Source organism: Aplysia californica, unplaced genomic scaffold, assembly GCF_000002075.1.
Source record: "Aplysia californica isolate F4 #8 unplaced genomic scaffold, AplCal3.0 scaffold00019, whole genome shotgun sequence".
Lineage (NCBI taxonomy): Eukaryota > Metazoa > Mollusca > Gastropoda > Aplysiida > Aplysiidae > Aplysia > Aplysia californica.
The window spans coordinates 1,458,915-1,479,749 of record NW_004797289.1 but is presented as its reverse complement, the minus strand read 5'-3'; the positions used below and the strand labels follow the sequence as shown (position 1 = coordinate 1,479,749).

The 20,835-nt window shown below is 41.6% G+C and overlaps 1 protein-coding gene across 2 annotated transcripts in view; it reads left to right on the top strand.

The window, feature by feature from the left end:
• Window positions 1-20,835, top strand: part of LOC101864041 — a 59,505-nt gene that overhangs the window by 15,968 nt on the left and 22,702 nt on the right. Inside the window, exons 2-10 of one of the 2 annotated variants that reach the window (XM_005090554.3) lie at window positions 2,796-2,930; window positions 3,809-5,067; window positions 7,468-9,195; window positions 10,547-10,740; window positions 12,900-13,017; window positions 14,160-14,246; window positions 16,288-16,343; window positions 17,739-17,818; window positions 18,967-19,336. In XM_005090554.3, the coding sequence (XP_005090611.1) occupies window positions 2,829-2,930; window positions 3,809-5,067; window positions 7,468-9,195; window positions 10,547-10,740; window positions 12,900-13,017; window positions 14,160-14,246; window positions 16,288-16,343; window positions 17,739-17,818; window positions 18,967-19,336 (3,994 nt within the window). In that variant the 5' untranslated portion in view covers window positions 2,796-2,828. Of the gene's footprint in view, window positions 1-2,795; window positions 2,931-3,808; window positions 5,068-7,467; window positions 9,196-10,546; window positions 10,741-12,899; window positions 13,030-14,159; window positions 14,247-16,287; window positions 16,344-17,738; window positions 17,819-18,966; window positions 19,337-20,835 lie in introns of both variants that reach the window. The other variant, XM_013086660.2, reaches the window with a different exon arrangement.

The following is a 20,835-nucleotide window of genomic DNA, read 5'->3' as shown; positions in this document are numbered from 1 at the left end:
ATCCTGTCTTCGGCTGACGTAGTGTGTCGTACTCACACCACAGTAGAACAGGTTGAACTGGGGGCGTTGGGGCCACGTGTAGGTGAGCGATGATCGAGTTTGCGAAGAACTGAAGTAATGAAGCTTCAACTTACGCCGTCGTCAATCTCGCAGTTCTCGTCGCCAATTTGTTGTGTATTCTACTTGTGAACAGTCCAAGAACACCAACAACATTAAAAATTAATAAATGAAACAACGTCTCGGGTTGTGTTCCAGAGTTTAATATAAGACTTAAACTTTACATGACTGTGGCTTGTGCTGTCGTAAGTTAGACATCTTTGTTGTTCTTCTGTGTATGTGTGTGTGTGAGTGTGTTACTCTTTTCTTGCTCTCAACGATACCGATATACTGACCATTACAGTACTCGTTATGGAATACTGAAAGTGGGTACTTATAATGTTACCTTATGATTACTCTACTTTACAACAAAGAACTCTAAAACTATGGAAGTTACCAAACTTTGGTGGCCATTTTCTCTCAAATTTACCTCTGAAACCAGGCGACACAAAACTTTTTCAGTCGCAAGTCTTGTATCTCGGCTTCTATTCAAGATGGGTATTTTTTCATCGAAAGCTAGGCAAATGAATACGCTTTCAGATGATACACTAATAACTCCACATGCCCCCAAATTGACGAGCGCCTGATTCCATCGCATCGTGACACATATATGGTGATGAAGAGTCTTGAATGTCTTGAAACCTGGTGTAAGTGAGCAATCAGAAAGGAGGACAAACTGAAGGGTGTGACTATTCAGACACAGACACTCCTGTGGAGCTTCAGCCCTGCCCCCCCTAGGGTCATTTCTGATAGAGATTGGTTTTCAGCACCCTCAAAAGCCGATCGCGCTTTTTCCTGGTCACAGCAATTTTGAGCAAAATGAAAGAAGATGCATTGGTCCAAAAAGAAAGAGAGCCTCACGTCATTCTCAAAAAAAAAATACCCATAATGTGCGGTACTCGCATTAATGCAGGCCCCCCATCCGACCCAGTCGCACGCTAGAGTAGACGCGTGCGCGTTCCAACAACGCATGTGTTGGTATGAAAAGAAGGCTGCTGATTGGTCGCATGCAATTGGCTAAGTGAATAATGGTTCACTATGCAGGTGCAATGGATGGTTTCCGGGAATAGATAACGTTCGTTGTGAGAGAAAAATGAGCGAAGCCACGTCTGAGGGGACTGTTCACCCTGGAAGCAACCTAGTTGAATCCTAGCTTGCTGATTTAAGTGTTCTTTGAATCCGGGTTATTTTTATTGATTTTAAAGAAGAAGAAAAACAGGGAATCCATCTCTTTTCGTTGAATCCGAGTTCTCGTTGAATCCGAGTTCCACTGTATAACATAGCAAATAAGGTAAAATATAATAAACCAAAATCGTGAATATTCTGTTCAGTGAGCAAATTTAGTAGGCTTACGATAATTATCTTGAGAAAGTATTAAAGTGTGAAGAATCTGTTGCCAAAGCAATCTGTTATCGTTATGTTATATTATAATGTTGCAGTGTGCATGGGGGGAGTGGGGGTGCCTGGGCGCTCACTGGCTAACTTGGTGGTTCGGCTTTTAAATAATGCATTTTTGCGGAAAGACCCATTATGGATTTCAAACTTCAACCTTCTGATAATGAAACAAAGCAATGAGCTGATAAGACCCACCAAAACGTGAGGCGTTACAGCTGGCTGGTTGTGTACACAAATCATGGGGCATCCAGCGATCGATTTACCCTGTGACTATGCTTGAATGACTAGTCCAAAGTGTATGACTTGAAAAGGACTAAAATATCATAGAATCCAGTCCATACGTAATGCCCTCTGCCGATATAAATCTCATTATTCTATGTATGTGAACATATATATTAACCCTTTCAATGCCCCTGTGTCGTGAAAATCCCATGAACGAAGGGGGCTCAGGGGTGATTATGTAACTGATAATGATTTCCAGAACTGAACATTTTTAATCCTTGAATGGAATACTTTGAGAAAAGGAGAAAAAATAAGTAAAATTAAAATGTGGCCTTAAGACAGGAAAGTTATTTATTAACTGATTTTCAAAGTTTAAAAAATATTGCAATCTGCACATCTGTGTCTATAATAATAATAATAATTAGCATTTGTGTAGCGCATTTCCCCGCTCAACAGCAGGCTCTATGCGCTTTACACTATATTATTACCCCAGCAGACCATAGAACACTCTGAACCATTCTCAGCGACCCGGGAAGCATACAGTGCAAGCAGCTGATTAAGCGCTCAAACACTAACAAACTGACAAGATCTTTCGCTGTCTATAGCCTGGTACCCATTCCCACCTGAGTGAAGTGAGGAAAATTCGTGTAAAGTGCCTTTCCCAAGGACACAACATCGGGCCCCTGACAGGATTCGAACCCACGACCTTACTGTTGCGAGTCCGAGAGCCTAACCACTAGGCCACCGACACCATATGTCTATCACATAAACCAATCTTCACTGTAAAAAAATGATTTAGAAAAAAACATGATCTGGCTTTGCAAGAAAATGTTTTGCCCACTCAGCCCTGATTTGACGCTAAAGTGGCCAGGCTGGCCAAGATGAAATTATTTCCCCTGACCATTACGATTCTGGCTTGGACGAGTTCGACTGTGTAAATCGTTATATTTTTAATTTCAGACTCACTCTCAAGTTTTGTTTTGGCTCTGGGTGGGAAGTGTTCCCAGAGTCAGTGTTTTAGAAACTTTCAAAAGTGTTTTTGAAAATAACTTTTCATTTCTCTGTTTGTTTACTTATTTCAGAGCAAAGTTTATGCTAAGTGAAAGTGTGAAATCATGTCTGTTGACAAAGAGTGGAGTGAAGCTTTGAAGGCCTGTCTTGCAAATGTGGAGGAATTGAACAGTGAACCATCCAGCTCTCAACCACAGGATCATCAGGTGAGGAGAATATTTGAAATGATCATGGTGCTTTAAGTGGAGGTCAGCAGTGGTTTTATGTTTTTTGTTTTTGACTTGATCTTGTTCATTGCTGTGCGCAGGTTTAAGTCATGGGTTCAGTTCCGAGCTGAGTGTGGTGCAACTTTTAAAACCTCTTTAGACTTGTAAGCCTTTGCTCAGGATGTTCCCTTATCCCAACTGGGCATCTACATCTGGATGTGAGACGGCGGACATACATCATTCTGAGGGGGTGGTCTCCATTTGGTACTGCAGTTTCAGAAACTTCTACTATTCTCCTTCACTTTCATCTGTCTCTGATACTTGTGTCCTTGTCAAGCGTAGTTAAAGTAAGCATTGAACCTGCGGTAAATATGTTGGCTTCTCATCTCCACAGGACAGTCATGTTGTATTCTTGGCCTTTAAGGAAACGTACAACTTATTTTTCCTCAGTTCCTCCCAGCTGTAAATGTACAGTGCTCTGCATAGATGGTATCATGTTTTATTAGATGTTCTGTAATTGGCGCTATTTATTATGTACATATTGACTCTCTGAGCCTTGGAATTCTTTTCTATGTCCTTTGTGCATTTTGTAATAATGCAAATTTCTCATTGGATTTATTGTCCTTTCATTTGTTCAAGTCCTTACTATTGTAGTGGATTGAGAAGGGTGATTTTAAAAAAGTGATGCTTAAGATTTGCGTCTTAGATTTGAGTAGACATGATCACACTTTCATCGACTACTACTATGTTCTATATTGTTGGCTTCAGAGCTTTCATGCCAATAGAACAGCTATAGTTTTCATTTTTCTTGAATATATTTTCTTGTTGAAATAATACGGAATTTGATTATTAAACAAGTAATGCTTTATTTCTCCCAGGCTGACAATTTGCCTTCATCATCACTCAGTCCGGAGGAGTGTTCCCCTCAGCCATCCCCTGACAGCCAGCATAAAGATGCTACACCTCAGTCATCTCAGCCAGGGTTCTCTCCCCTGTCCCAGCAGGACGGCAGCGTGTCTCAATCTGGTGTCCCTCCATCCTCCATGGCCGGTGGCAATCTCTACCAAGAACTTTCTTTTCATGAAGAGAGCGGCACCTTTGAAAACGAATCTCATCACCTACTGGAACCCATGGATCATCAAATTGAAACAGATAACAATATGTACCAGTCACCCGGAAAGCCAGGAGTACGAAAAGGGGTTGGTGTCCCAAGTTCTCAGTTTGCCAACAACAGTGTCATGAACACAGGACCTTCCCATTCACAGAACTTGAACTCTCCGGAGCAGTCACTTAAGACCTGCAACCAGTTACTGGAGCAGATGAAAACGGTGGGCCGCTTGCCTATTGGCCCCCCCGCGCCTCAGAACGCTCCGCCGAGGCAACCTGCTTTTAGAATGAACAACCCCGGCTCCGCCATACACACAGGCGGGCAGCCTTCCAGACTCGGCTTTCCACGACCGACATCACCAAGACATGCGGCACTGTCACCACAACAAACAGGCGGTCGACCTCATCAGCCACAGCAGCACCCACAGAAACAGATGCAGCAAAATCCACCACCACCACGGTTGCAGCATCAGCAACAGAATCCGGGTCCACAACAGCAGCACTTTCAAAGGCGACCCCAGCAGCAGCAGCAGCTGCGTCCGAGACTGCCAAATAACCAGATGCAAAATGCAAGACATCCAGCTAACGCAGTCAGGATGGCTTCTGCCAACAGAAATATGGGCCCTGTACCAGGAGGTCGTCCTGGAAGCGGTCCACCAGGACAAATGCAAGGTGCAGTTGGTGCCAACAGAAATGGCTCAAACTTTCCCCGGGGCCCTGGCCCTGGCCCTGGCCCAGCACAAACCAACATGGCTTCTGGAATGAAACCTCCGGCTCTCAGAGCTGAAGCTCCTAATCCGTACATGGACCCTGAAGATGATGATATTCCGATGGATGAAGAGGACATGTATTACGATGATGATGAGGAGGATTATGATGAGGACATGGAAGAGGATGAAGAGGATTTTTACGAGCAGTACCACCATGGCCCTCCTCCTTTCCATGGCCCCGGCGGTCCAGTCCCTCCCCATGGCCCCATGCCACCCTATCAGTTTGAGGATTCCAGTGATGAGGATGATGTTACTGATGAGTAAGTATGCTGCTGTATAGTTTTGCACTCTTATCAAGGGCGAAAATTCACTGTCTTAGGACTGCAGCTTTTTGTCTTTTGGAGATTAGCTGAGACTAAAGTTCCATCTAGTTGATTTTTGGTTGGGATGGAAATGTATTTGTAGTATAAATTTTATTTTTGTGAGACTGATGCTGCTCTAAAATTAATACTGACCACTCAAATTTTCAAGCCTAAATCACACAACTGAAAGCTTTATCATGACATAGTAGAGCCTGTGTACTGTTAATCAGGGTTGAGCGCTATATAAATGCCAATATTATTAATTCTACCAGTTTCTTGCGGGCGGCTATAAGAACAGCTCAGTCTGCTCTTCTGTATTAGCCAAGTACAGTATAATCCGCTTATATCGACATTATTTGGGAAGTGGATTTGATATCGATATATAAAAATGTCGATAGATGAAAATTTAAAGCCAAAGAGGAAAAAACAAGGGGAGGTCAGCATTAAAAAGACAACTCTACTTCTGTATCGTGAAGTGAGAAAATGAACGTGAGTGAAGACATGAAGCTAAGATTACTAAGAATAGATCCTGAGGTCCACTAAGATGATGTAGGCTGACACAACTACACAGTAAAACTAACAAGAGGCAGAGGGGAGGAGGGGGGGGGGGTGTGGAGTTACCGTACCAAAGGCCAAGCAGCACGAGGCGAGTGAGTGATCGGGAGTGGGGGTAGGGAGGTGATGCCCAGCGCCCGAGACGCTCACGTCTGTAAGGCACTGTACTGTGTTGGAGACTACACTGTGAAGGCCATACATGACCTGCTAAAGCCTGGGGTGTCGATATAGGCTACTTGGCGGGGTATGCGGACTAAATGAAGGAACTATTGCGGTGACAGTTAGCGTGGCTTTTCCCCCCATTTATGTTTGTGGGCTTCACCAGGTACCCAAGAAGCATCTCGATAAAACAGAGTGGGCCGGAAAAAAAGTCGATATAAGAGAAATTGCTTAGTGAAGAAATTGATGGAAAAATTTCTTAATTGGAAAATATGTGATGTCAAAATGTCGATAAATCGGATGTCGATATAACTGGATTATACTGTTAGTATATTTACGGATTTTGTTTCTGTGACATTCAGTAATGAGTTTGAGTTTTTCAGTGTAAAACTCGACATTTTGAGCAGCTATGCTGTGCAGCTATCTTTTCCTCTTCCTCACCAATCTTTCCACTCTGGTTTAGTTTAGACAGGCCGATCTTTCAACTGACAGTGGTGTATTTTTGTCTTTTGGTGGTGTTATATCGTGACTTTATTAGAGCATGTGATGACGTACGTGTGTATATAACATGAAATGGTCACAAGCTAAGAGGATGAGGTGTAGATGGTTGGTGAGTACTCTGGTGGGATTTGCTCCTTCTTTCCTGTCAAACATCTATCATCCTTCTTTTTTGAGTTTGCCACTGTCTTGTAACCCCTCTAATCTGTGGCGCACACATGTGTGTGACTTTCTAATTGTGTTGTAAGTGCTGTAAAATGCTTTACTGAATGAAATGGTGCTACTCAGAAACAAGTATTGACAATTAATGGTACCCTTTGACTCCGGGTCTGTGTGGTTGTTTTTGTTATATACAGTGCTGCCTAATAGTACTTGAAGTAGGATGCTAAAAATGGGCTAGGACGCAGTTGAAGAGGTAATGCTATTCATTTTCAGTTTCTGAAGTGTTACAGAAAAGCAAGTTTCTTGTTTATTTCAGCACAGACCTCTACTAAAAGTGACTCAATTCTGTTGTCATCTGTAGTTTAATGGAACCCGAATAATTTAAAGATGACTGCTTTCTAGCTGTTGCCTTCAAGCCTCACTTTAATTATATCGTTAAGATGTTACCCATCCTTGCTTGAGATGGGCATTTCGTTACGGAAAATTTGCTATTGTAAAAATCATTCCATCATATCACAACTCGACACTGGCATAATTAAAGGGTAACAAACCATTTGCCAATGAAATATTTAATGTTGGACCAGTGGAAAAATTTTTGACATTTTTTAAAGTAAAAGGTTATTGTTCTAGTAGAGTTAAAATTTGGTCTTCCAGGAGTACATTTTTGAAATTGCTTTTTTAAGCTTTGGTGGGTGTCATTTCATTCCCCCTGTACCTCACTCCTCAGTGCTCTATCCTGTGTTCTATATTATAACAGCTGTCTGGTATTTTTCAGTCTTTCAGATTTTGGTAGCTCTCATACCCTGTAGTAGAATCTGTGGTTTCAGTGCACTGATAAAAAAAATATGCTTTGACTTATTCCTCAGGGATTTTGTTCATACATTTTGATATTTGTTTCGGTCTGTTGTGTTATTTATTTCTATGCCTTAACAAACTACTTCAATAGATTGGTCCTAATTCTTACATATTATTTATTATCCACAGGGAAGCTGCACTTTTGGAAGAATTATCGGACTGTCAGGACGAGGAGAGACGGAAAATTCTGATCCAGCAGTTACATGAAAAGGGGGTTGACCCTGAAGACATCAGTTACGCTGAGGCCGAGGGGCATGCGTTCTTTGAAAGTCAAACATATTTTGGGGAAGAACAGGAAAACGCCATATCTTCATCCTCTCAGCCGTCTCCTCTGCAAAAGCAGCAGCCAGGACAACACCCTGCTACATGGCCCGCGGGTGTTGTACAGAATGTTGCTCACAGCTCCTCCGCTGGATTCTCACACGGTCAGCAGACGATGCAGTACTCCCAGCAAGGTGCCGGTCCTCCGTCCAGTCAGGGGTCTCATGCCGTCAGTCAGCCGCACAGCCTACAGCCCAGGGTTCCTGGACAGAACGCGAACCAGGCACGGAGGCCTCCTCCTGTGGGTGGCCCGCAGGGTGGGAATGTGGGAGGTCCTCCTAACATGCGTCCTCAGCCTCCCCAAGGGCAGATGAGACCATCGGGTCCTAGACCGCAGGGGCCACGGTTTGCCGGACCGTCACAGTCGAATCCAAGTCAGAACATTCCAGGGCAGCAGCAGCAGCAGCCGGTAAGTCCTCATGTTCAGAACGCTGTTCGCCATCCAGCTTCAACTGGGGCTGGTCGCCCATCACACCCGCTCAGACCTCCAATAATTTCGCCGATGCAGACCGGTGTGCCAAGACCGCAGGGTATTGGTTCAGTTGCTCCCACCCAGGCTGGTGGGTTTGCCCGACCTCAACACGCTCCGCTGCGATCTGTCCGCCCAAGGCTGCCAGGAAGGTTCGCAGGTCAGCACAGAGCTCCCATCACAGGTGCTCTGGATCAGGAGATGGCGCCTAGTGAAGCCAAACTGGCAAGACTCGCTGTCATGCATATGCAGGAGAGTCTGGACCGAGAAATAATGGCGAAAAAGGGAATGCCTCCCTCTCTGGCTGTGTCAGGTTCACAGACAGTTCGGAGCATGAGCCCTCGTATGCCGTCAAACATTCCTCATCGATTCGCCCACAATCAACAGCAGCAGCACGCTGGTTTCAGCCCGCATGCTCTGCAACAGCGCATGGGCCACCCACATAACCTTCACAGTCAGGGATTCTCACCTCACCCTCCTCGTCGTCAGCTCTCCCCTCGCTCCCCCTACCCTGGCAGTGTAAACAACAATATTCACAGCCCCAGCAGCAGCACCACATCTTTATCAGAAGGCAGGCCCATCTGCAGTGTGGTCCCATTTACAGATCAAAATCCAACTGGCCAACAGGCTAACCAATCTTACAACAACAATAGTGCACCTCAAAGATCACACCCACCTCCATCACAACAACAACAACAACAGACTGGTAACTTTGTTCGACCTCGGAACCCCGCCCCGAATCTCCAGCAGTGCCAAACGTCATCTCAGTTCAACGCAGCACAGCAGGCACCGACCTCTCAGTTCCCTGCAGCACAACGTATGAGTACGTCCATATCTGGTTACACTTCTACGTCATCGGCTGCCATGGGTGGTCCGGTGATGGGAAGGGTTCCCGTTCCGGGTAGCCCCGCTCAGAGCCCCACAGCCCCAATCTTGTCCGTCCAGGGCAGTCATAACTCTCAAGGTCAAACACTTTCCCAGGGTCAAATGTCATCCCAGGCTGGTCAGCTCCCTCCACAGCAGCCACAGGTCTCCTCTGCTCCACCCAACAGCCAAAATGCTCCCAAGTAAGTACCCCATTTTTCTCAGTCAGTCTTCTCTCTTGTGGTTCTCTCTTTGGTGTTCGTTTTAATGCTCGGCAAACTCATACACATACATTTATATATATATAATGTACTGGTGCATACTCAGAAACATTTTTAAAAAAATAGTTTGGACGGTGCTTCTTTTACTGTGGACCAAAGTTGATGAATATCAGGAACGTAGCATTCAGACGGGATGTCACTGGGGTGTGTCCTTGAGTATGACACGTTGACACCTGCTAAGAAAAGGGATGCTGCTATATTATGGTAGTTTATTATGTAATCACCATTGTAAATGGTAAGTAAACTGGTGTTTTCCAACCTTCTTCTGATACTTCTATTGCTTGCGCTGTTTCTGAAGCTATTATTTTATTGCAGAGATGTGTCCCATTTGAATGGTGCTTTAATGTATGTGAAGCCAACATAATTGGTATTCAGCAGGAATTTCCCAATTAAGTTTTTAATTAGAGGTATTATTTTTTAATTGCGATTTTCTTTCTTTTATTTGAAGAATATAATAATGTAACCAAGATATTCAGAACTTGATTCTGACCTTTTTGTTTACAAGATTGAAGCATGCAAACCATCTTCCCAGGATTTTATAATTAATTCTCCTCTCAACTGCTAATTGGTTTGACAGAGATGATGCACAAGAATTATGAATGTTGAAAGTGGAATGTTTTGAATAGGTATGACTGATGAAATGTGGATTTTGTGAATCTCGTTTGGAGTTTGTGGAAACATAATCTGGATTGTCAAACCTTGAAATGTTATTGATTGATTTGGTTTGAATTTCAGATTATTAGATACCGGTTCTGTACTAATTGTATGTATTCGGAATACTTTTTCATCTTTTGACTTTTTGACTGTCTGTTCAAAGTGTGTTGTCTTTGACTCCTGTTGTGCCAGGATAAAATTGAAGGTAGAGTAACGTAACAAAGCTGTGTCATGAGAATGAAATGTTTCTTGTTATCAACCGGAATTGCTGTGTGTTAGTACATACTTGACAATTTTTTATGTGAAAGGGTGAGTGTGAGTTTTTGCTGTTGAAAATTAGATGAGCTTTTCGTTTATTATGTTCTCTTATCAACGAATGAATTGTAATAATGGTTACAATGCTCTTCGTAGTTGTTTGCAGAGATACAGTAATTTAAGTCTCTTTTTGTTTTGTTATCTCTGTCTTTTGGATAGGATGCTGTATCCCATTCAGCTCAGGCTGGCCCTTACAAGGGCAGGGTCAAAGCACAGGCTTCTTCAATGAAATCATCTAAGATATTCAGATGCGAGTGTAAAACATTTACAAAACATTCAGTGAATAAATTGATCTCTCTTATAGGTCTGATTCTTTTAGCCTAGACAAGTTGTCAGAGGACAAGTGTATCATCACGGGGTCTGGCAGCAAGAACCAAGGTCTGATGCCCAACATGGTGTACCAGATCCGCTCCCCACTAGACAACTCCCTGGTGCTAGCCGTGTGGACGGGGGAAAGGTTTCAGGATCTCAGCGAGGAAGACCTTAACGGACGTTTAGGTCAGTTCCTATTGGATTTTAACTCTTTATTTTTCCCATTGATTGACGACATTTCGCATCTAAAAACAGAAGGAACACGAAACTGGGGCTTCTCATTCAAACGTCCTGGGTTCGAATTTGGGTAGCCACGGAAAAATTTTCTTCTCTAAAATTGTCTCCTTTCACATCCTTTCCTGCTCTCCAGCAATGTTCTGTCGTCTGCTTTCGTCTCCACTTTCAACCCACACCCCATCACCTCCTTTGCCCCCTTCTCTGGGCTCCTTTCTGCAGCCTTTCTACTGCTACTCCTTGGCTTCTTTTTACTGCTGTCTTTCCGCCACACCCCTGATCTTCTGGTAGGAAAGATCTACGCCAAGCCTTCTGGGACAAAGGTGAAAAATCTCGGAGGTCCTGTGTTCAAATTGCACACTTTAAAGATCCCTTGGTGGTTTAAAATCGATAAGAGTAGGTCTTCGGCCGCCACGCTGGCAAAATTCAACATTTCCTTCCACCTGAAAATGTTTGGTGTGTCCCACGGGCTCATATGACCTTATGCAATTGCAAGCGACGTAAAACACTTACCAAAAACCCCCCAAAAAACACGAAACTGAAGAAAAAATGTCTTTTAGGTTTCAGATATCATTTCAGACATGATAACATTAGAAGTCATAATAAGATTGCAAGTTAATGATATAAAGTAATGATCAGGAATTTTAGAAGTCTCCTCATTACCTTTCATGGCAATGTTATTTCATTTCAGGTTTAAAGCCGGTTTTTCTCTCTCTCTCTCTCTCTCTCTCTCTCTCTCTCTCTCTCTCTCTCTCTCTCTCTCTCTCTCTCTCTCTCTCTCTCTCCCTCACTCTGTCTCTCTCTCTTTCTCTCTCTCTCTTTCTCTCTCTCTCTTTCTCTCTCTTTCTCTCTCTCTCTCTCTCTCTTCTTTTGACCTTGTAAAGAGCATGTGTACCTTTCTTCAGTTTCTCAGTTGTATGTCCAAGTTTTGCCTTATTTCTTGGTGACTGCCTCCACTTTACTCCACTATGTTGTTGTTTGCCTTTCACTGGCCTGACTTGATGGCCCTGTTGGCTGACCCGTCACATTTACGTGAAGTCTTGGTCCTTCCTTGTAGCAGAGCTAAGTTTATTTGTTAAATCCTTTCTGTAATAAGTTTATTTGTTAAATCCTGTTATAAGTTTCTTTATCACCCTTTCTTGTAAAAAGTTTATTTGTTTAAGGGGAGGGGGGGGGCTACACCTGGAGGCTATCTCGCTTATTACTGGACCGAATTTTACCACATTTCACTCATATAACAAGCATAGTAAGGAGTCATAAAATCCGCAATCGAATTTGAGAAAAAAGTTTCGTTTCCATGGATACGCCGCCATATGTCTTACGTAATGAATACCGCACTTATTGCTCATGGAAATTGATTGGTTTTTTTGCTTGCGTGTTCACAAACATTAGATCTAAAAATTTGTTTGTTGTTTTTTTCCTAAACAAATTAGAAAATTTTTAATGAATTTTTTCCTGAGGTAGCATTCAAGTTTGTGAAAAATCCGTGAAAATCCACACTCCTGACACCACCAACAAAAATCTATTTCATATATCAAAAATTCAACAGACAAATTTTTAGTATTACCTCTTCTCTTCATTCTGTGAAAATTTCATGAAGATTGAATGAAAAATGGTGGAGTTATTCAAAAAAGTATAGAGAAAAGTCGCGTTTTGAGAAAACGGCTGATAAAGAAAAATAAAATACTGACTTTATGAAGAAATGGCGGTCACAAACATGCCCGATATGGGAAAAAATACGGTTTTTGGGGGTTCTTATGCGATGAAATAGTTGTAGGAGAGGCTGAGGAAGCTAAAAATGCCTACAACTCAAATTCCATGATTTTGAGCCAAATTTTTACTTTGGGGGTGTAGCCCCCCCCCCCCCCCCCCCACTCCCCCTTAATATTTTCCTATAATAAATAAAGCTTATTTTTTAATCTTTTCATGTTAAATGTAAAGGTTATTTGTTTAACTTTTTCATGTAATAAATTAATAAGTTTATTTGTTAGTCCTTTTGTTTTAAGTAAAATATTTTTCTTTAGTCCTACCATGTAGTAAAGTTAACTTCACTTGTTTAGACTTTCCATGAAGTAAAGTTAAGTTTTTCCCCTTTCCCTCGGCCATGCCAGCAAATGCTGCCACTTCGACGTCAGGTCTGCCTGGTCAAATGATGCAGACCAGTACCCAGGCTGGCAGTAATGTTCCCAATGTGGCTTCAGTACAGCCAACACAGCAGGTGCCGCCCAGGTACGAAGACAGGTGATGTCTTGTGAAGTTACTTCCAGATGAAGGTTCTGGTGTTCGTTTATAGTAGGATGTACTATTTGAAAAAGTTTTCAGTGATTTGAGATATCTTTATAAGAAGTTTTCTTTTTTTTTTCTGTTTTATTATAATTATACTTTTAGTGGGATTATGTGTGGGACAAAGATAGTAAATAACAAGATGGGCCACTCAGCCAAAAAAGTGTCCGCAGGAAGTATGCTCTTTGCTTCAGATGGCGCTGCAGTCTGTTTTGAAGCTCTCTTTCGTTTTTCCAGAAGAAAAATAGGAATAGCACCTCCTTGCGTGCGCAGATCGACTGCTGTTCATCAGCAGTTCGGGTTCGTTCAGTGCGGAGTTTTAGGTTATTTATACTTTAATAACCTCTCGCCTTTCATTCTAAAGTCAAATTAAACGAAGAAAACAATCACTCTTTCCTCCGGAAGAGGTTTTTTGTCAGCGTAACCATTTTAAAAAAGCGTTCTTCCGAAATTCATTCAAAAACTTGCTAGTTTCACTTTGATTTTTTAAAACTCAAGTTTTGCGAAGAGGGCGCCACCGAATTTTGAGGACACTTTTTTAATTGGCTCAAAGAGAGAAGTGGCCCCTCTTGTTATGTAGACTCATTGGTGTGGGATGAGGGGGCAGAGTGTTTATGTTCACTTGAAGTGCACGCTTCAGTTGCACAATCTTGCCACATTTGTGGCTTGTTTGTTTTGACTTTCTTTCTGTCTTGTTGATAGTGTCTATTTTTCTAAGGTTTTGTCCAAAAGGGAAAATCAGTCAAGCTGCTATGTCAGAAAGACGAAGGATCCTTTAAAGTAAATGGCAAATGAAAAGAAGTGAAATACTAATCAGTAAACGGAAACAATTCTTTTGGGATCTTCTGATTTTTCTTGAACTTTATGGATGGGCAGGACGCTCTTTTACTGACAAGTCATGAATTAGTCAATGTTATCAAGATCTTTTTTGATGCAACAATTCTGATAGAGGAACAAGATCATGAACATTCTTAGAGTAATGTATATGGTAAGCTGTTGTACCTTGTTTGTTTGGATAAGCCTTGACAGTTGCTTTGTGTGTTCATGTACATTTTCTCAACAAATGTGTAATGTTACTTTCTGTTTAGGTGCAGTGGCACTGATGGGCAAGCTACATCTAGTCAAGATTCTAGTACTACTCAGGCAGAGACAGGAGATACGATTGCTCAAAACAGGTGCGTTGTGGGTGAATCTTTAATAAGATTATTCTGAATATAAATGATTAGATTAAAGAGAAGTTCGAGAAGTACATTGAAGGGGCAACAGTTATTTACCACCTCAGGGAGAATTCCAGATGGAGAAGCACTGACAGAAGCTAAAGAGATAGTGTAAAGTATAGACATAAACCTCAATATAACATTGCACAGACTTGCCTTCAAAACACTGGAGATGGCAGTCCAGTGAAGTCATACATCAATAACAACAGCCTGGCAGGGAAAGTGAGTTACAGGTTAACAGCCTTCCTGACACGATGCAGGGCACAGGTGTCAAACCCACGGACCAGAGTTGGTGAACAAATACAGACGGACTCAGATAAATAACACAAAACACAGAAAGTTCGAAATCTCAGGTAATTTGTACAAATAATAGGGGTCTAACTTGAAGTCCCCGACTTGTATCTCTTTAATTTTTCGCTACAAGATTTACCTGAATCATGTATGTGTCGAACACTTGTTTAAGTCCCCGATGTGTTTGAGTTTCTGTGCCTGACTGTATGTTTATGGATTTTAGTTTAGGGGAGGAGGGACCCTTGATTTTGCAGATTTTGGGTCAGGCTATGCACATTTTATGTTGGCTTATTTTTTAAGACCAACCTGTTTTTTGTCTAAAAATAGCATGGATACAATTGAGAAAGACCTTATTCTCCAGGTAAATTGCCTTAAAAATCATGAGGATGGATTAGTGTAGTGAATTTTCACAATTATTGTCGGTTTTCGCAAATTGTAATTTTTTTGCAGTTTTTTCCCTACTCCTTCCTTAGTTTTCATCCTTTCAGGTAACATAGATGCCATCAATTTAACAGAGAAATATTTGCGAAAAAAATAATACTTTTCCATTGGCAAGTGATTACGCAACCTAAATTTAGAAAAAATTAGAAAAAGTTTTTTTATACTTTGGGAAAATTCTCATACTTTTTTCTTTTGCACTTATTGAAAAAAAACTTGCTGTTACTCTGATAGGGTCTGGTTCAGGTATACTCTCACCAAATTTGGTCAAATCTGGTCTGTAGATAAGAAAGCCTTAGGGATTTGAAATTCATTGTTTATTTTCAAGATGGCGGCTGTTTCCATAGCAACTGCTGTAGCTATGCCAAAAGGAAATTGCGTATCAAGAGATTTTACTATGTCTAACTTATATGTGCACTTAGATTTGATCTCGCGCAACAAACATAGAAAATGATCCTCAAGGGTAGCTCCTCCCGTTAACCCATTCTGAAGATCTCCACAATACAGAAACAGATTCCTGGTCCATTCTGAAGATCTCCATAATACAGAACCTGACTCCAAACATAAAGGAGCTTGTTGTTATCAAGAAAAAATGCCAAACATCCAGATGATTTTAATATGGCCCCCTGTGAAATTGAGTTTGACTCCCTTGGTGTGGGGTATTGTATTTGACCCAAGGGCTTTTTTCACAAAGGCATAGATAACAAACCACCCAGGGCAGTGCCACTGACTGACGTGTCTTTAGGCCATTCCCAAAGGGGGGACATTTCTCGTTCAAGCATAGTAGAATTGTAAATGGGATGATTTTAATCATGTCACCCTCATAACTGTGCCTGATCTACAACAGGGAACTGCTGCTTTTTCTCTCCTGATCCTTACTATTGTGATTTTCCTCTACTTCTTTTGTATGTTTGTCACTCTCTTGTGACCTGCTATTTTGGGGTGCCTTGATAGTCGAAGCAGCCTTGTGCTGTTGAAGCTAGAGAGGTGAGCAGTCTAAGTCTGATTCCCTGTAAAGACTTCTCTGTTGACACCCACCCCTTGGCACTCATATGACCTCATGCAGTTGCGAGCGCCGTAAAACCGTCTCCTATATACTATACTATACATAGATAACATGTCGGGTTTTTTGTCTTTTGCTAAGAAGTTAGTCCTCACTTGACTCACCTGGTTGTGTAGATTTCTTTGTTTCAAGAAATTATAGCCAAACTGTACATGTACTAAGCTAAAAAGTAATCTTTTGATTTATTTTTGTTTGATTTATCTCCAGACAAGCAAGTGAGGGAAGCGGCCAGTCTACGTTTGTCAAGCCTCTACCTCCTCAAGGTGCGTCAATGGTTTCTGGTTAACTCATGAATACTGCGCTGGACTCTTCCTGTTCTTTGACACTTGGTCTTATCACCAAGCATATTTGATAGAAGGCTCATTTGTAGCTCTGGCATCTGTGATGTAGTGTTTAGGCTCTCTGTCCTTGCATGCAGAGGGTGCGAGTTCGATTTCTGCTTGTGGAAGATTTTCTATTGAGCATCTCGGTCTGCTGGGGTATTATATGCCACTCAGATTGGGTTGGCCCTTACTTGCAGGATTGAAGCTGCCTGCCCCGTAAATGATCTAAGTTGTGTCGATAGGGATGTAAAATATTCGCAGTAATCAAGAACATCTGTAGCAGTTGGCCGTTTTCTTTTATTAGAGCACTGAGATCAAAGCTTTCTTTGGCCACGAGCCCCACATTTATTAATATAGTGTGCAACCTATAAGTGCAAAGTAATATTATAATGTCGGAAGTTTGAAACGAGAATGCTTAGGGTGTAAGGCTTATTGTTTTTTTCAAAACTACTATGCTGCTTTGATGGTGGACTAATAATTACGATTAGTTTAGTGGAAAGAGAAGAGAAGGAAAGAAAATGAAATAAAAAACAAAACAAAACGAACAACTCTTTCTACTGGTGTTCTTTTCATCCTATCAAGTTAAAAGGTCTATTTGAAAAACACATATTCATGAATTTTTTTTTCCAATAAAAAGATAAGACTGATAATAGAGGGTTTTTTACAGAAGTTTAGATTTGAGAGAAACAATCTTGTGGGCAAAGGTAGTCTTTTTGATTATGCCAAAAGTTTCACAGAAGTAAAATGAAAAACCTCAGTACCTAAAGGCAGCTTCAAAAAATTGAGTCCATGCCAGTCCTGAAAAATAAAAACTTCTCAATGGCAAATAAAATTAGGGTTCAATAAGGCTATGTGTGGTCAACCCTTCTATACAGCTATGAATGCTGGACAATTACCACAGACAGTGAAAATAGAATAGAAGCAAGAGAAATGACAGTTCTCAGGAGATTTTGAGAATTTCATGGAAAGAAAAGAAATCAAATGAGGAAGTATTAAAAGAAGCTTTCATGGGCTGCTCACTAATAAGAACAATTAGAAACCGCAAATAGTTTCTAGTACACTTTAATCTACGTTAAGGCTTTGAACATATGTTTTCTCCGGAAAAATAGAAGGCAAATGAGGCACAAGTAGACTTTGAGAAACTTATTTAGAAAACCTGAACAGAAGGGTGATGGGGAGACACCAGGATAATATAGGTTTTTTGAGAGCATCTGAGCAGAGAAGTGAATGAAGAATCATTATAGCGGATGTCTTGTTTCAGATCTATCAATTTATGTTGATGATGATGGTTCCTCTTTACTTCATTGAAGAATTGTACTTTTTTTTAAATTGCAGGTGGCACTCAAGAAAAATGCCCGGCACAAGAAGAAGATGATGATGATGATGATTCTATATTTAAGAAACCTTTGAGTGAAGTGAGTTTGCAGATCATCTATCTCATTGCGTTATGTCCTCTGCACTTGATTGCTTTGTTCATTTTGAGTGGTTTTTAAGTTTTTCAAATTGTCTTGTCATTTTGGGAGGGTTTTTATTCTTTTATTTCTGTTACACATAATTTTGAAAGAGTTAAAATCATTAAAAAGCTTTATATTTTAAAGAAATTTTATAAATCATTAAAGCGCTTCTGTTATTTGGAGAGAATTTTGATTTTATTAACTCTTTTAGTAGCGTCGGTGACTTTAGTTTTAGTCACCAGGCTGTATTATGCGCTTATTACCGCTGGCAACTTTAGTCGGAGACTCGACCAGGCACACTACATATATTCAAACAACGAACGGAACCATTGCACTGAAGTAAATACCAAAGGAAGTCACTCTATGCAATAGATGAATGGTTGATGGAACTCTGCGCATTTTTAAAGCATGTTTCTTGGGCTGTGAAGGTTTTAGAAATTAAAAAAAAGACTCTACCATGGGTTCAGCATTCTAAACTGGTGTGGTACTTTAGGTTTTTTTTACTATATGAGCCTTCAGTACTGTAAGTGTTAAATGGCTTCTGTCATTTTATGTAGAGTTTTAAATTCATTAGCTTTCTTTTGTTATTATGAGAAAGTTTTGAATTAATTAAAATGCTTGTGTCACGTTGTAAGTGCTTTTTAATTTTGTGTCAATCGTTAATGTCTTTTTGAGAGTGGGTTTCAATTTTATATTTTGTTTTTATCAATTTGAGAGTCTCTTTTATTAAAATTTTGTTTCAAAGAAGTACAAAGAGAATGATCATCTTGCCAGTCATATCATTGCCCTAAGAATGACAGGGTTCTTACTTCATGATGCATAGTTTTTGAGAAAATGGGATTCAAAGATTCACTCTCCTGGCTAAAATGTTTTATACCTTATTTTTTTAGCATCAAACTGAAAAAAGAACACAGATCACATTGTCTCCAGGCTTTGACACAGTATGCAGGGCATATGTGTCAATACTATGTTGTACTCGGTTTTCACAGTAAATGGACGTAGAAACCTGTTATTTAACGGGAGTGTTTTGTCTCCTTTATTTGTTTGACAACTTTGTCTTAATGTGCTATTTTTAATGTCTTAACATGTTCTGTTCGGACTCTCACCAGAACGAAGAGCACTTCCGAGTGTGCAAGCTCTGCGGGTACACAAGTCGCAACTTTAAACGGTGCGAGGGATGTAAGAGGATATTCCAGGGGGAGGTGAAGATCCACTCTCTGAAGAAAAACCCAGCAGGAAAAACAACAGGCACGTCTGCTTCGCCTTCCTCGCTGGGGACTTCCTCGCCATCCGGGCAGGACTCTCACCCCCAGGGGGAGTCGTGGAACAAGAGATCTGTGGGCGGTGTCCAGAATGTGATGAACAGCGTGTCGTTCTACGGGAACTCTGGCGTGCGAGGCCGGGGGAGGGGGGCCAGGGGTGGGCCTGGCAGGACGAGAGGAGGTGGGCTCAAGGGGAGGAATGGAGCCAGGGCACCAGGTGAGTCTGGTGTGTGTGTGTGTGGTGCTTTCTGTCTTGTCCTGAAGGCAGGGATGAAACTATATGTGTATGTAGGGTTAAAACATGTATGCCTCGTGCATGTAGGGATGAAACTACTGTCCATTTAACCATGAAGAGGTTACATAACTTGCCAAATTGAGGCATCCAATGTCAGCTCCTATTATGCGTGCTCTTTGGTATGATTTTATGAGACACAAACTTGCTTGGACCTACGTTTTTTTGCTCTCAATTGCCAATCTTGGTCATGTCAAATAATTTGCCAACACTCTGAAGTACCTAATTTTCTTTAGTTGCCCTTGCCCATCATTGTGTAGCAGACCTGCCACTCATCCCGATTTAGTCGGGATATCCCGATTTTTTGCCCCAAATTTAAATCCTCCCGATTTTCCCGATTTTGATCTTGTGTACCCCGATTTTTTGTCCCAGTCTGCTGATGTGCCGGATCTTTCTAAAAACTTACTCTGCCTTCTCCTTTATCGCGGGAAGCTCCCGTCGAACTTTTTGTCAGTAGGAAAGTCTCGGAGCACTATTTCGCTAAATATCGATGCCGCATTTAGTAGTTGACCCGCCCCAAGTTGTGTGTGATCTTTTCCTGCTCTCAGAACGCTCCGATGATAGTCTGGTAACTGTTACAATTTGGGACATTTAATAATCAATAATATTCGAAGTTCCGCTGTTACTTTTTAAAAAAAGCCTTGTCCGAGGTCTGGTAACTGCGCGTTCACATTAAACACTCGGACCAGCAACCGTCTTTCTAACCCTTACACAACTACATGTAACTGCGCTGACAAGACTAACATACGGCCGTTGTAGTTGCTTTAGTGTGAACACATGAGGGATAAGAAATTTGTTGGTACATTTGGTCGGCCGGCCGCCTGGTTTTTCTAGAAGTAGAACGAGTGTTACTCATCAGAGTGTTTTGTGTGAACGTGCTGTTAATTGGACCTTTTAGTAAAACTGTTTCAATCGCGCATTCGCGTCACGTGACATATTATCGCCGTTTGAGTTTTGCGTGTCGGGGACCGTCAGTTGACGGGGTCAACTTAAGTTTATGTATTTCGCGACTTATTCGTAGGGGGGGGGGGGGGAGGGGTTGTGTAGACACTTGGACTAGGAGTACTTGACGCGATGCTTCAGGATTTACAAAAAAAATAATGATAACTCGCACGTACGCACGCGCACGCATGCACACACACACACGCTCACGCGCAGGCGCACGCAAACACACACACACACGCAAATACACAGGCACGCAAACAAACAAAGACTCACAGAGGACAAAATTATAGGCCAAGGAATTTATGAACACCCCTGGAAAAATTTTAGGTCAGCTTTGGCAGTCACCTTTGTGATTTGCTGTTGATCCCGATTTTTTTCACCAAATCCCGATTTTTTCTCCTGAGATCCTGATTTTGGGGTTTCACAGAGTGGCAGGTCTGGTGTAGTCACGTATTTTCAACTCAAATTGATTAAAAGAA